General features: G+C 43.3%; 1 protein-coding gene across 3 annotated transcripts in view; it reads right to left on the bottom strand.

Moving 5' to 3' along the window:
• Positions 1 to 14,606, bottom strand: part of LOC111862125 (polypeptide N-acetylgalactosaminyltransferase 1) — a 48,172-nt gene that overhangs the window by 26,802 nt on the left and 6,764 nt on the right. For 2 of the 3 annotated variants that reach the window (XM_023847268.2, XM_023847269.2), the window contains exons 2-3: positions 14,085 to 14,176; positions 9,550 to 9,702 (exon numbers count right to left, since the gene is read on the bottom strand). In XM_023847268.2, coding sequence (XP_023703036.1) covers positions 9,550 to 9,695 — 146 coding nt within the window. In that variant the 5' untranslated portion in view covers positions 9,696 to 9,702; positions 14,085 to 14,176. Of the gene's footprint in view, positions 1 to 9,549; positions 9,703 to 12,725; positions 12,807 to 14,084; positions 14,177 to 14,606 lie in introns of those variants that run through there. The other variant, XM_023847270.2, reaches the window with a different exon arrangement.

The following is a 14,606-nucleotide window of genomic DNA, read 5'->3' on the forward strand; positions in this document are numbered from 1 at the left end:
CACAGTGCATTGCCCGAACACAGGAAATGACTGGCTGCGTGTCACACAAACCAGGCCACGGTCTGCAGATCCCATTGTTAGTACCCACTATTTGATCAGCATGACAAAAGAAGCACAGTCTGTAACTTACATATATTCATGTCATTTACTTTTATGAGTGAAATGGTTGTTGAAAATTAAAAGGGGAAATTTGATAATTCTCATCTTTAGCTATAGGTCCCATTCATAGTCCTTCCACTAATTCATTCTTACAATTCGTAGCCCTTAAAAGAAACTTCAAAATTATGATTTCACACATAATCTTACAGTCAAATATGTAGAAAATATTAATCCACATTTGAACAAGGTTTTAGATAAACATGAGGATTGCAGCCAGATCATTCCTCATGTTTATCTAAGTAATCAGGCCTTCATTTTGGAACATTTAAGTTTCGTTAATGTGAAAGGACCATATTACTCCATATTTACTCGTAGGTAGTTGCGAAGTTTGTTAACAACGGCATTTTTCGTTGCGTCTTTGATTTGGAGCAGTGGACTGGCAGTTTCCGGTTGCCTTAGTTACTGCCCTGACACGAGCCTGAGAAGATTTACGCGTCTGCCGGAGCCGGCGTATAGGCAACTTAGAGCAGCCGATTAACGCTGTCTATTCTGTTATAAGACACATACAAACACATCGTATCGGCAAAGTACTAAATTCTCGACTGTTACAGCAAGTGATGACACAAATAAACACATCGTATCGGCAAAATATTGTATTCTCGACTGCTAAAGCAGGTGGTATATAAAATTACCGTTATATTTTATAGGATTATGAGCATATTCTACAAGGAGTTTCATGCCGCTATACGTAAAACACTCAGAACCGGCCAGAGCTAAACGATATGCTCCCTTTTTTTCAATAAACATTCTTAACCAGGAGCATAGCTGTAACAGACAAATCATCCTGGAACAAAAACCTTTCGAATCCTTAAAACGTTCCATATACTTCTTGTCATTGAGGCCTGTATATCTAACAGTGGGTGATCAGTGGAAATGCAACGAGAAAGTAATGAATTTTTCTGCAAGGTTACACACATCGCCGACAACAGTTCACACTATTGGTCGCTGAGGAGTACCATCTACTGACGAATCACTTTACCTTGACGACCTTGACCACCTTGACTACGTTTTCAGATACCATCGGCTCACAGCATGGAGTCGCGACCTTCTCTGTGAAGCAATGAGGGGGAGGGAGGTTAAAATGAGCTTCTGCTGTCACCACACAGCCTGACAGGGATCTGGGTTTGGGTAGGGGGGCATATACGTGTATGTATTATTTTAGGCGGTTACAATGTCCGAAAGTTTGAGAAATGACGGCAAAATTTGGTCATATTTATGGTATGGCCACAACCTGTAACTAGAATTTTGTAAAATATAAGAAAGCCGACCATCTTCGTGGTCTAGTGGTCAGAGTTCCTGGCTACAGATCCAGAGGTCCTGGGTTCGATTTCCGGCGCTACCACATTTTCTGAGAATTAGTGGATCTGGAACAGGGTCCACTCAGCCTCGTGAGGATAATTGAGGAGCTATTTCAAGGAAATAGGTGATCCGGTCTAGAAAACGGAAATTAACGGCCTTGGGGATCTGTTGCACTGACCACGTGACACCCTCTATCCGCAAAAGTTGGCACTAACTTCGCGGCAGGCAGCGGTCGCTCGGTAGGTGTAGTTCGCTTGCGGACTACAGGCCACGGAGTTTGTCTGTTTTATGAGGAAAGTCACATTGCGAGTGAGAGTCAGTCTGTCTTGGTGTCGAGCCCCAAATAGTTACTGTTTGATAGTTACTATCTTGTCATTGTGGGGCGCCCTCTCTGACGAGAGGATGGGTCTGTCTTTTGTCACGAGTCATTGTCTTCAATAATATGTCAATTGTCATAATGTACGAGCATAATATACTATTTATATTACACATGTTATAAATGTTAATAAACGTATGTACATAAAATATAAACAAGACCTATATGAGGAATTACTTCAAGTAGCAGAATCCTTAAAGAGAATCCGGTAAACACAGCTGATTCAGAAATTCCCAGTTCTTTATGGAACACATGTATTCACTGCCGTATTCACAAGAGCCCAACACGGCCTCATCCTGAGTCAGACCGATACAGACCAGTAACATCGTACCTCTTTACGAACCACTGAAGTGCTGGGTCTGAGTTTCCCATAGCAGTGGTTATGCAGGATTCTATATTCTCGGATATTATGCCATACAGTCCAGTGAAAATTGACAGACGTTTCAGAGGATGGAGGCGGTATATTTCTCCGAAACACTGGTTGACTTTCACCGGACTACATGGCGTTATACCCCAGAAGAAAGAACGCTTCAGCCGTTTTGATATTCGTATTACGTATATTCTGCTATGTGGATACAACACTCTTGCCAATCTACCGGAATAGAACTCGGTTTCAGAACCCAGAAGACTGCAGTATAAATATCCACTGCCATGAAAGCATAAGATCTTATACATTTTAATATTATCTCAAATAGGTCAGTCATTACAGTAACTAAACTACGGGATGGACGACCGAGGAATCAGAGTTCAATTCCCATACTGATTCTAGGCACCACCGAGTATTCTGCCGAGTACCGGTGTTCTTTTCCTAGGAATAAAGCGGCCGGGGCGTGAAGCTGATTATTCCCCTACATCTAGAGCGGAGATTAAGAATGCGTGAAGCTACATTTCAACATGTCCATACATTTTCCTATTGTGGTGCTTAACTTAAGGGAAAGACAACTTTACGTCCTTTCGTTTCTTCCCCCGTGCATACTACAAAGTACGAAAATTATTAATTCACGAGAGATCAGACCCAAGGCGAATTTTGAACGCGTAAAGAAATAAGAAGGTTGTACATAAGCCGAAGGCTTGTGTTATTGTTATTGAAACAGGCGTTACAGTTACGGTGCGTGAAGATGTAAACCGGATTGAGCCGGCTCAGGATGGAGTGCAATGGAGGACTTTTGTGAAAACGGTGTTGAAACTTCCGGTTCCATATGAGCCGGAAATTTGTTAACCAGCTGAAATGCAGTCGACTCTTCAAAGAGGAACGTTGAGTTGTTTAGCAAGTCAGCTAGTTTGTTACTTTGCGATTGTTACTTAATTACCTTCGTTGTTTGGTTAGTTGGTTGATTAGTTAATAAATGAGTCCGTTTACTAGTTTGTATCCTTGTTACTTATTAACATTCTTTGTTTAATTAAGTGTATGGTTATTTAATTAAAAATCCCTTTGTTAGTTTGTATAGCACTTTCTTTGCTTATGTAGGATTTTAGGTTGTCACAGCGGTGATTATGAGGGGTTCTGTCTTCTGGGATTTAACTGTTAAAAGTCAACAGACGTTTCGGAGGAACGAATAAGCCAAGCGATAATGCAGCGTGAAGCAGGTAACAACCGAAGCCCTGCTTTGCTTATTATTCGGCCATGAAGATGGTGGGGACATGTTCCTCCGTAACGTCGGTTGACTTTAACGAACTACACGTCGTAATATCTCACAATATAGAACTGTTTCATTGGGTAGTACATACAGGGTATTTCACGACTTTAGGACATAACTGCAGGAGGTCATTTCATAGGTCTTTGTGATCAAAAAAGTTCATATAAACATGTGTCCGATTTTGGACGGTTACGGAGTTATGACCGTTTTAAACTCAGAACAGAAGGTAACAATTACTGACAATAAACGGAACAAAATAATAAACCAGCATAATACATGATACATTTAAAGTATGAATGTAAAGTTAACTTCGTGAAATTACCTTTAATTTGAATTTATTGGTACTTAAAGCTGATTTTCGAAAATGACACCGCCGGCCGCAACACAGGCTGCGGCTCGGTTGTGAATCGCGCCGGACATACCAACCCACCCCGCCTTAGGTACCTCTCAAGTGTCGAGATAACGAGAACGCTCTCTCTGTAGCTGGCTAAAAATAGCGACCCGCCAGCTGACAGACGCGGTTCACACGAGGGCGTGTACGGGAATGAAAAAACGATCATAACTCCGTAACCGTCCAAAATCGGATAAACGTTTATATGGACTTTTTTGATCACAAAGACCTAGGAAATCACCTCGTGCAGTTATGCCCTAAAGTCGTGAAACACTGTGTATACCGGTTATTCAGTCAGTCACTTAGTACCCAGTCAGTTCACGCATAACTGAAGTCTTAATACTGAACTGGTCCGACAAAGAGACACGAGCCTACCGCTCCAATGGCAGCGTCCGTTAACCTTTCTGTACTACACGCAACACTTGCCGCCGTCCGCCTGAATTAGATACATGCCGCGTACATCCGCTGTTTTCAAAATACGGCCAGGAGACAGTGATTCAATGTCAGTGACCAGAGCGAGATATGCACACGGGAAGTCAGTAAAATACGATTATATTCATGCAAGTTTTTTTGAAGGCTGAACTGAATGCGTGCATATGGCGCAAATGACAGCGATGATAATGATAATGACAACAGTATCAGTCATTATGTGGACAACGAAGTAGACCTAATCCCAATGAAGCTACACTGTTCTAAAAAGATACTGCGAACTGATCCACTGCCTCATACCGCAACAGCGATGTCGGTTGCTGCGTATACGGGGACTGTAGAGCTTTGCTCAGAAACCTTCAAAGTAAGAAACATCCTGGGCCGCGCCAAAGCACAAGCGGTTAGTCACTGGTTTCCCAACGCGGAGGCCCGGGTTCGATCCCGGGTCTCGTCAAGTGGGATTTGTGTTGGACAAAGTGGCGCTGGGGCAGGTTTTCTCCGAGTACTTCGGTTTCCCTGCCAATCTTCATTCCACCAATTGCTCCACAAGCACCTTCACCTATCATCTGGGGCTGGTACAATAGGCCAGAAGTGGCCGCAGTACAAGGGACTTAGTCAAACCCCAATAGCAATAAAAAAAAAAGAACATCTTGGAAGCCCCAAGTCTAGAAAAAAGATAATCATAGGGGAACACAGCGTGTATTGGATTCATTTAGCTCAAAAACACTCTAATGAAACTTCGGATTCCGTAAAAGTTGGGAAATATCTTGTCCAACTGAATGACTGTTAGTAGTAGCAGCAGTAGTAGCACCAGCAGCAGAAGCAGTAGTAGTAGTAGTAGTAGTAGCAGTAGTAGCATAAGCAGTAGTAACAGTTGTGTGTGTAAGGGGTAAAAGTAAAGTAAAAGTAAAGTCATCCCTGTAACAGGCCGTGGAGGGCTATAGGGTTGTGAGGTGTTGAGGTTCCCACATTTTCTAGTCAATTGGCTCCTAGATGGCGGTAAGGCTGTCAGCCTTACGCACCGGCCGCCCTTTACCCCCAAGAATATTCCTGGTACTGATTTCTGTTAGAAGCTGAGTCGACCCTAGGGCCATTGTGCGGCTGGAAGGATTAGGTCAACTGAAAAAAATTCAATGACCTCATCGGGACTTGAAACCGCGACCTTCCGGCTTGTAGCACAGTGCCTCAACCAACTACGCTACCGTAGGGAGTGGGCCATAAAATCCGGCCCTTGCACTGAGACCTTCAACGATCTACTATGCTTCCCCTTTGATTAACCCTTTATTAATTCTACACTTCGAATGAAATGTAGGACTTTATTTATGAGGGCGTCATAAAAGTCACTTGGATCCATGAAGAACTGACCCAGGTGACGAAATCTTAAATAAGCTATGGCCTCACAATCACATAAGATGTTTGTGGCTGATTCATCTTCTTGTAGGCACCTTTCACAGGTTGGGTCACCTGTCAGTCCCAGTTTGAAAAGGTGCCCTTTAGGTGGCTTAATGACTGTTAGTTTTCAAGCCCCTCTGTTCCACACATCTGGTTGCTTGATTGACTGCTTCCTTGGTTTATTGGTTGGTTGGTTGCTTGGTCGGTCGGTCTGTCAGTCGCCCTGCCGGTTGGTCGGTCGATCTATTGGTCGTGTGCTCGGTAGGTAAGTAGTTACAAATACCATTTCCGTTTTTACGGAAACGCTTATCCCAAGTCATAGGTACAATCACATTGTACCATCACTTGTGACTTGATTTATGTCCGCCGCCCATTGTTTGTGAGTACGAAATTAATTAACCCTCTGAATAAAGAGATTTGTCTAAATAACAATTCAGGACCTACGTCACAGAAAACACACTGCAGATACATTAAAACGACCACACTGTTAATGCTATTTGGAAAGAAACCGCTGTTTATTGCAACAATCATATGCATAATCTGTGAGCAAATGCAAACATTTTTAACGTATGTATGCGGTTCATATGCATGTAGTAACAGTTGTGTTGAGCAGTTCTAATCACACGTTTACCAGCCTTTTAAGTTTAACGAGTGATGCAAAAGTAAACAACTTCGCTCATAACTAAAATGGCCTTGATATTTGACATAGAAACAAAGCAGACAGTCTCTTTCATAAGAGAGATGAGGTTGACTCCAGTTCCCCCTCTGAAAGCAGACAACTACTTCATAAAAACGACACTGGTATGAACATATGGCGCGCGCATTCTTACTCTTCTTCAAGCCAATGGACGGGCATGAGAGGTCAGTCGCGCGGCGAACCGGAAAAATAATTTTCAGCTTCGGTATTCTGGTGACGGTTCGTCCATTTGTTCCATCGCTGAAAGCATGAGACACCCGTACTAATAAAAACCCACAGGTGGCATGGTTCTCCGCTAGAAATGTCACCTCCTAGGACTTACGAATAATCCATATTAGTGATTCAATCAAGGGGTGAAATAAGCTGGGTATGTAGCACGCACGGCCTCTGTGGTCTAGTGGTCAGAGTTCCTGACTACAGATCCAGAGGTCCGGGTTCGATTTCCGGCGCTACCAGATTTTCTGAGAAGTAGTGGGCCTGGAACGGGGTCCACTCAGGCTCGTGATGATAATTGAGAAGCTATTTCAAGGAAATAGCTGCTCCGGTCTAGAAAACCGAAATTAACGGCCGTGGGGATTCGTTGCGCTAACCACACGACACCCTCTATCCGCTAAATTCGGCACTAACTTCACCGACAAGCGGTGGCCACTCTGTCAGTGTAGTTCGCATGCGGACTCAAGCCACGGAATTTGTTTTTTTTTTATGTAGCACGCACGGCAGCTTTGTGAAAGGCACACAGAAATTTTGTCGGAAGACCTGAACTGAAGGGACCAGTTTGGAGACTTCGGCGTGGATGGAAAAATCTTTGATCTTCGGAACAGATTCGGTGTACACAAATTCATGTCTCAGTAAAAAGTAAAAGCCAAATACCAAGTTGTAATTAAGCATCAAGCCATAAAGCCGTATTGGAGAGTGGAGGTATAGCTCCACCATTCTTGACCTCTGTACCAGATTGAGGTGAGTGGTCAGCTTCACGTTAAGGTCGCTTTATCCCGGGGGAGAGAACCCCGGTTCCCACTGCATAGAAGTCTGAGTGGCCCAGAGCCTGTATGGGTGCTGTGGGCAGGCATGTGGTCATGATAGACTCTCTTAAACGAATGGCAAATCATATTTTTAGCCTGGTTCTGTATAGGTGTCAAACTTGGGCTCTGACATTAAGGGAGGAACATAGACTGAGGGTGTTTGAGAACAGGGTGCTGAGGAGAATATTTGAACCAAAGAGGGATGAAGTTACAGGAGGTTGGAGAAAACTACATAATGAGGAGCTTCACAACTTGTACTCTTCTCCAAGTATAATTAGAATGATCAAGTCAAGGAGGATGAGGTGGGCAGGGCATGTAGGATGAATGGGGGAGACGAGGAATGCATATAGGATATTGGTGGGAAAGCCAGAAGAAAAGAGACCACTGGGAAGACCAAGGGGTAGGTGGGTGGACAATATTAAAATGGATCTTAGAGAGATTAGGATGGGATGGTATGGATTGGGTTGATCTGACTCAGGATAGGGACCAGTGGAGGGTTCTTATGAACACGGTAATGAACCTTCGGGTTCCATAAAATGCTGGGAAATTCTTGAGTAGCTGCAGAATTGGCCGCTCCTCAAGAAGGATTTAACTCCATGAGTGAGTAAGTAAGTACAAAAATGTAGTTATACATATTGTGGGGTTTTCGCGTCGGTGATTATAGGATTTTGTTCTTCTGAGTTTAGACACCCTGTAGCCTTCCAGACGGATACCGAGATTCTGGACGAACATGTTGCCTCCATATTCAGGCGAAGTTGTCCCTTAACAGAGATTGTTGATGTATAATTTGAGAAGTGTGTTTCCTGTAAGGCAAAACCCGATATTTTTAATGTGATTTAAATTAATATGAGGTTTCAAGAAGGAAAGGTTTGTAACCACTGTCATTGTCAACTCAAATGTCAACTGTTTAAACAAGTGTTGGAAACGGGCGTTGATGGACAGACGCTGTCTACTTATTTCCAGAACTCTCTCTAATGAAAATACTTCCAATGCCTGAAGACGGACGCTATAACTATCGTTCCTAACACCAAAAAAACGTAGGGACGTCTTAATAATTCCCTTCATAAGATTGTCACGTGTTCGAGTGCCTATAGACGGGATTGGTAATCGGGTTTGCTGTACTCTTATAAACAACCCGGAACTACACTTTACAGGTCACTGCCACACAGAGACTAGTGTTATAAAACACGATCTTAATTGCGCTACTCAGAAACATCTTCCAATGACGGACGTTCCTCGGCTTCCGGGCTCACGTCCTCGCAGGGTGGCGACCAACTCACACCAACCTCCTACTCCTCGAATTGCCGTTTCAAGGCTGTCACGTACTGGCACCTGATCCTTGTTATCTAACCACGGAACGGACCGCACAGTAAATATTGTTCCTCTCTTGCGTGTGTAATCGTTACTCTGATGAGTTTACTGTGCCGTAACCTAGTAACGACTCTATCTTCAGTTATGTCACAATATAATTCCCGTCCGGCTTATCCACTGATCAGAACCATTTACCTTGTCATGGAAAACCATTTCCACTCCTGCGGTTAACACATCAATATCAAATTACAGAAAATAATTTAAATTGAAAAACGAAAATTAAGTAAACAACATTTCTTACACGTCATGAATTAGAAAGACGTTACAGAATAGACCCCATGGTGTGTTCAATTCAGAACTGATTCTAAAGCTAAAAAGATTTCTGGAAGCCTGGATATCTCTGTTGGTTATTAGCAGTGATCGGACGACAGATGTTTCGAATTCCGGCGGAAGCAATATCCAGACGGGGTCTGCGGCACATCCAGCCTCCTATCCAACAAGTGTCGGGGGTTCTTTCCCCGGATGTAAAGCGGGCATGGCTTGAGACTCATGACTTACCTCGATCTATGCCGGGGTTACGAATATGTGGAACTATACCTCCGATCCCCATACGTCCTCATGTCACGGTGCTTAATTAAACATGGAACGAAACGTTTTACTTTATTCTTACACTGCTGTGACAAAATCTTTATGACAATTGGAGAACTGCTTGAGTAGGGCATGGAAGCATGTGAAGGCTTCTCTGCCTGCACAGGCCAACACATGAACACACCGACATTCATCTATTCCCACAGTGGGATTCAAAACTGCTACCTCCTACCGTACATAGCGCTTACCTGACAGCCACCCAATTGTCCCTGTCTGTTTCATCCGGCGCTGCTTCTTCGTCATCGTGACTGCGCCACAGCAAAACGACGGAGAGCGCCGAGATAGATAAGAGCACCGGCCAGAGACGCAACACCCGCCGGCACGGCGCCAGCATCTCGACACTGCAACACAGCGGGGTCGTCGATGTACAACTCCATGTATTCTCTTTATGAACTAATATTATAGTCTTCTGCTAAGTGTCATTGTGCTGTCTGATAGGTGGTTGCCAACGTTTCGGAGAAACCAGCTGATTCCAACTTCAGCGTCGAAGTGAGCGAAAAGAAGCAACAGGGAAGGAAGGCAGCAGATTCCTCCGAAACGACAGTACCCATCCGCCAAAATATGTCGCATGCCAGGCGACAGCATCTTAATCTTCACTATTGTGAAGACTTCCCCATCTGCTTATGAATGTTTATAAGCAAGGTTCATAACAATAAATGTCTAATTTGTAGACGTTGTCAGTCGTCTGTTTCCTTCATCGGATATGTCTAGGATTGGAGATGGTTATCAGAAGGGCCCGTTACAAGGAGCAATCTCAGTCGTAGGTCACATATTCAAAAAGTTATGTTTGCAAGAAATCGAAGGCGACAGATCATATAAAAGTTCGTAAAGTAAAGGTATCCCTCTAACAGGCCGTGGAGGCCCATAGGGTTGTGAGACGTTGAGGTTCCCGCATTATCTAGATTATCGGCTCACAGATGGCGGCAAGGTTGTCAGCCCTACGCGCCGGCCGCCCTTTACCCCCAAGGATATTCCAAGAATATCCCTGGTACTCATTTCTGTTAGAGTCTGAGTCGACCCCAGGGCCATAGTGCGGCTGGAAGGACTGGGTCAATTAAAAAAAAATTGTACTTGAACTCGCGACCTTCCAATTTGTAGCATAGTGACTCAACCAACTATGCTACCGCGTGCCCCGTGGCCTGTAGCCCGCAAGCGAACTATACCGACCGAGCGACCGCCGCTTGTCGGCGAAGTTAATGCCAACTTTAGCGGATAGAGGGCGTCGCGTGGTCAGCGCAACGAATCCCCACGGAAGTTAATTTTCGGTTTTCTAGACCGGAGCCGCTATTTCCTTGAAATAGCTCCTCAATTATCATCACGAGGCTGAGTGGACCTCGTTCAAGAGCCACTACTTCTCAGAAAAAATCTGAAAAGAATCTGGTACCCCGGACCTCTGGATCTGTAGCCAGGAACGCTGACAACTGGACCACAGAGGCGGTCGAAGATGTATACAAGTTCCTTCTTTGGCAGGTCTATACTCGGACATCCTTCCGGTGCCGTACGTTACATCGGCCGCTGACGAAGTGCCATTGTCCTTGAAGCAAGCAGGCAGTGACGGTAACAGCGTGCTGGCACCTCAATGCTGGTATCTCGTACAAGATGCAGTTAAATTATTTTCTAAGGGGCAATGTTTTCTCTTCATATCTAATTACGTATCTCACAGTTTTCTCCTTTGTGGGGTTAGGTAATTAATTCAACTAAACCTACTTCTCAGTAAACTTACTTACTCCTTGGCTCTACCACTTACTAAGAACCTTGGCCTCCTTTCCGACAGATTCCCACTCTACAATATGTCCTTCGCCTCGAACTCTTCATTTTCAGACCTCATAAATAATTCTCAGTATCTTCCATCAACCTCAGGCCAGGACCTTCCACCTTTCCTGTACCGCCTGGCTTACGTTCAATAATTGTCTTGTTCTTGTTTGATCCATTCTGCCCACACTGCTCAATCACTCCAACATTCCCCTTTTAATATCTACTGCCAGCTCATGTGTTTTATATAATTCCCTAAGTTCTTAGAAACGTATTTTAGCGTCATATTGTGTATGTGAAATTTTTTCACTTTCTTCCGTTACCACAATATAGGGAAGGAACGAAGTAAAGATGTCCCTCAGTTCTTAGGTCTGATTCTCCTTGCTTACCTATTGGTCTGTACACCATTCGCAGAACCATCCTGCCTCATATATTTAACATAACATTATCCTTTTCAGTCATTCGCCATGTTCCACGTGATTATATCATAAATATTTTATACTACGTTCGCAGTTCTAGGCTTAAATATGTGTTGTAAACCCTAGTAACGTAGATTTCCTGTAGCAATTCCCACCTTGACATCTTCACTAGTCTAATTTTTCTCTGCTATCAAAACACCTGACTACGCCGATGATGTGAATCTGCTGGGTGATAATGTAGATACCATAAAGAAAAACACACAAACTTTAACTGAAGCAAGTAAAGAGGTTGGTCTAGAAGTAAACACAGAGAAAACTAAGTATATGTTACTGTCTCGTCACCAAAATGCAGGGCAAAATCATGACATAAAGATAGGAAACAGATGTTTTGAAAATGTGGCACAGTTCAGATATTTGGGAACAGCGATAACAGATCGAAACCTGATTCAGGAGGAAATTAAGAGGCGATTGAACTCGGGTAATGCTTCCTACCATTCAGTCCAGAACCTTTTGTCTTCTCGTCTGTTGCCCAAAAACATAAAAATTAAAATATATAAAACTATAATTTTACCTGTGGTTCTGTATGGGTGTGAAACTTGGTCTCNGGAATGCGTATAATATATTGGTGGGAAAGCCAGAAGGAAAGAGACCAATGGGAAGACCAAGGCTTAAGTGGGTGGACAATATTAAAATGGATCTTAGATAGATAGGATGGGATGGGATGGATTGGATAGATCTGGCTCAGGATAAGGACCAGTGGACGGCTCTTGTGAACACGGTAATGAACCTTCGGGTTCCACAAAATGCTGGGAAATTCTTGAGTAGCTGCAGAATTGACGGCTCCTCCAGAAGGGCTCAGCTCCATGAGTAAGTAAGTAAGTAAGTAAGTAAGTATCAAAACACCTGAATATTTAGAGACACTGACCTCTTAAAATATCACCGTCAAAATCTAAATCCTATCTAGGATGGGTAAGTTCTTCATAATCCCCCACCCATTACTTCTTTTATTCGCATTCAAACACTCAATGAGACGTATTTTTGATTGGTCAGCCAGTTGATGCTTTGTACCATCATGTCAACATATGGGTTAGGTGGCAGAGCACAGGAATACACCTACCGCTTCTGTTCGGTTAGGGGAAGTTGAAGAAACATTAGCTTCAAAACGTGAAGTATAACCATCTTATGAAACTAACCTGACTAGAGACAATCCTTAAGGTTCCCGGCTCAGAAAACTTCACACTTCCCTGAGAGCGAAACATCCAGCTATATAACTGTGACGTCTTCAACAGATGACTCGGTACAAAGTTCAGGATAGGCAACAGGGGTTAAGAGGTCGCTTGAACAGAAGTTGACTTGTTCAGTGAGAAGACAACCTACTATGAAGCATAAGTAGTAGTGCTTGGCGCTCCGCTCTGAAACTCGTTTCGTAGTGTTTCTACGGCCCTTCAAGTTCTATGACAATACCTAAAATCATGAAATCTCTGCTTCCTTTTAGGTCCGTCCCCTTCATTATCCATAATCACACTGCAAGCCAGCACTTGTCAGGGCCTGAGAGAGTGCCCTTAAATAAACCAAGAGGTAATAACAAACATTTTTCAATAGTTTCATAGGTTGTGAGGAAAAATGTTTCTAAAGGACAATTTGGTTGTGTAAAAATGTATAATTAAAATTATATGTAATATATTCGAATTGTCCTTAGTAATGTGTTGGGCTTAGTTCTTATTCAAGAGAGTCACGGAGGCCATATCCTGAGAGAGATAAATTCACTCGTCTCCCTCACATCCACCCTGCTGCCATTCTGTACCTACGTCTAGTTTCCCAAGCGATCATTTCTCCAAAATGTTTTACTCATTTCATATCTCCTTTGCTTATACAATGTTCATATTTCCCGTTTTTAATCTTATGGTATTCCTTGAGCATATTTTGAATCCAAAACTCCTCGGGGAAAAACAACATTTCATCCAGCCCCTGAATTGTACTGACACCTATGGCAGTGTATCCTAATCAGTTTATTCATGAACCTTCCAGCTGACATAGCTCTCTTGATTATGAAGGCAAAATTAACCTCAGAAATAGCTAAGTCATAATAGGAAAACTAGGCCGTGAGCTGGACGGCTTCAGAGTCAAGAGTTCAATTCCCAGCAGGAGCAAGAGATAATTCTCTTCTCCATAACATTCAGAGTGGCTCTGGGATCTACACAACCTCCTTCACAATAGATACCAGGCACTGTTTCTCTGGAAGTAAAGTGGCAGGGATATGAAACTGATTACTCGTCTCTCGTTATGACATAATATAAATATTATATACACAGCAGGTTGCAACCTATAAAATCTACGCTATAACACTGAAAACGGAGGCAGTATGTCCTTTGGACACATCACTAGGTTCTACCAGACTACACGGACTCACTCCCCAGAAGACACTACTCTTCATTTGCATAATTCTTAAGTTACAATTCCTATTCACATAGCTGCAAGCACATAGAGGAAAGAATTCGCAATGCTTTCTCCCTGTGACCTTTTGTTGGGAAAAATATTATTGCGTAACCTACCTGCTGTAGTGTTCTGCACCTTTCCAGCATCCCGTTCAACATCAGGAATGACTGGGAAGTTCCACACGTTCACCCAGCATCTTCGAGGCTACCTGCAATAACATAACATATAGAATTCAGACACGTTCTCTGAATACGCGGGTTTACGCCTACGTCAAAAATATTCATTACGTATTTTGTTGTCGTTATTTCTTTCTTTACTCTTGGAAGTCCTTGTCCTGCAATTGCAAGAATCAAATTATTTACTAACTAAAATACTTCCATAAAACAGGTTCCTTCAGAAGCCAACCGTCGCTTAGCTAGTCAAGAAATCCGTCGCATTTTACGGACATGGAACATACATTACCGTGATTACAAGATCCCGCGACTGTCTCTGTCCGTAAAGCTTGGGTTTCCTCGGGTAGCGGTGCTGTAATCAAGCGGCCGTAATATGACGGTGAATGACGTCATATTACGGCCGCTTGATTACGGTACCGCTACCCGAGGAAACCCAAGCTTAAGCAAAGGAAACCAGACGATTTC

The sequence above is a fragment of the Cryptotermes secundus genome, unplaced genomic scaffold, assembly GCF_002891405.2.
Source record: "Cryptotermes secundus unplaced genomic scaffold, Csec_1.0 scaffold718, whole genome shotgun sequence".
NCBI classification, from domain to species: domain Eukaryota; kingdom Metazoa; phylum Arthropoda; class Insecta; order Blattodea; family Kalotermitidae; genus Cryptotermes; species Cryptotermes secundus.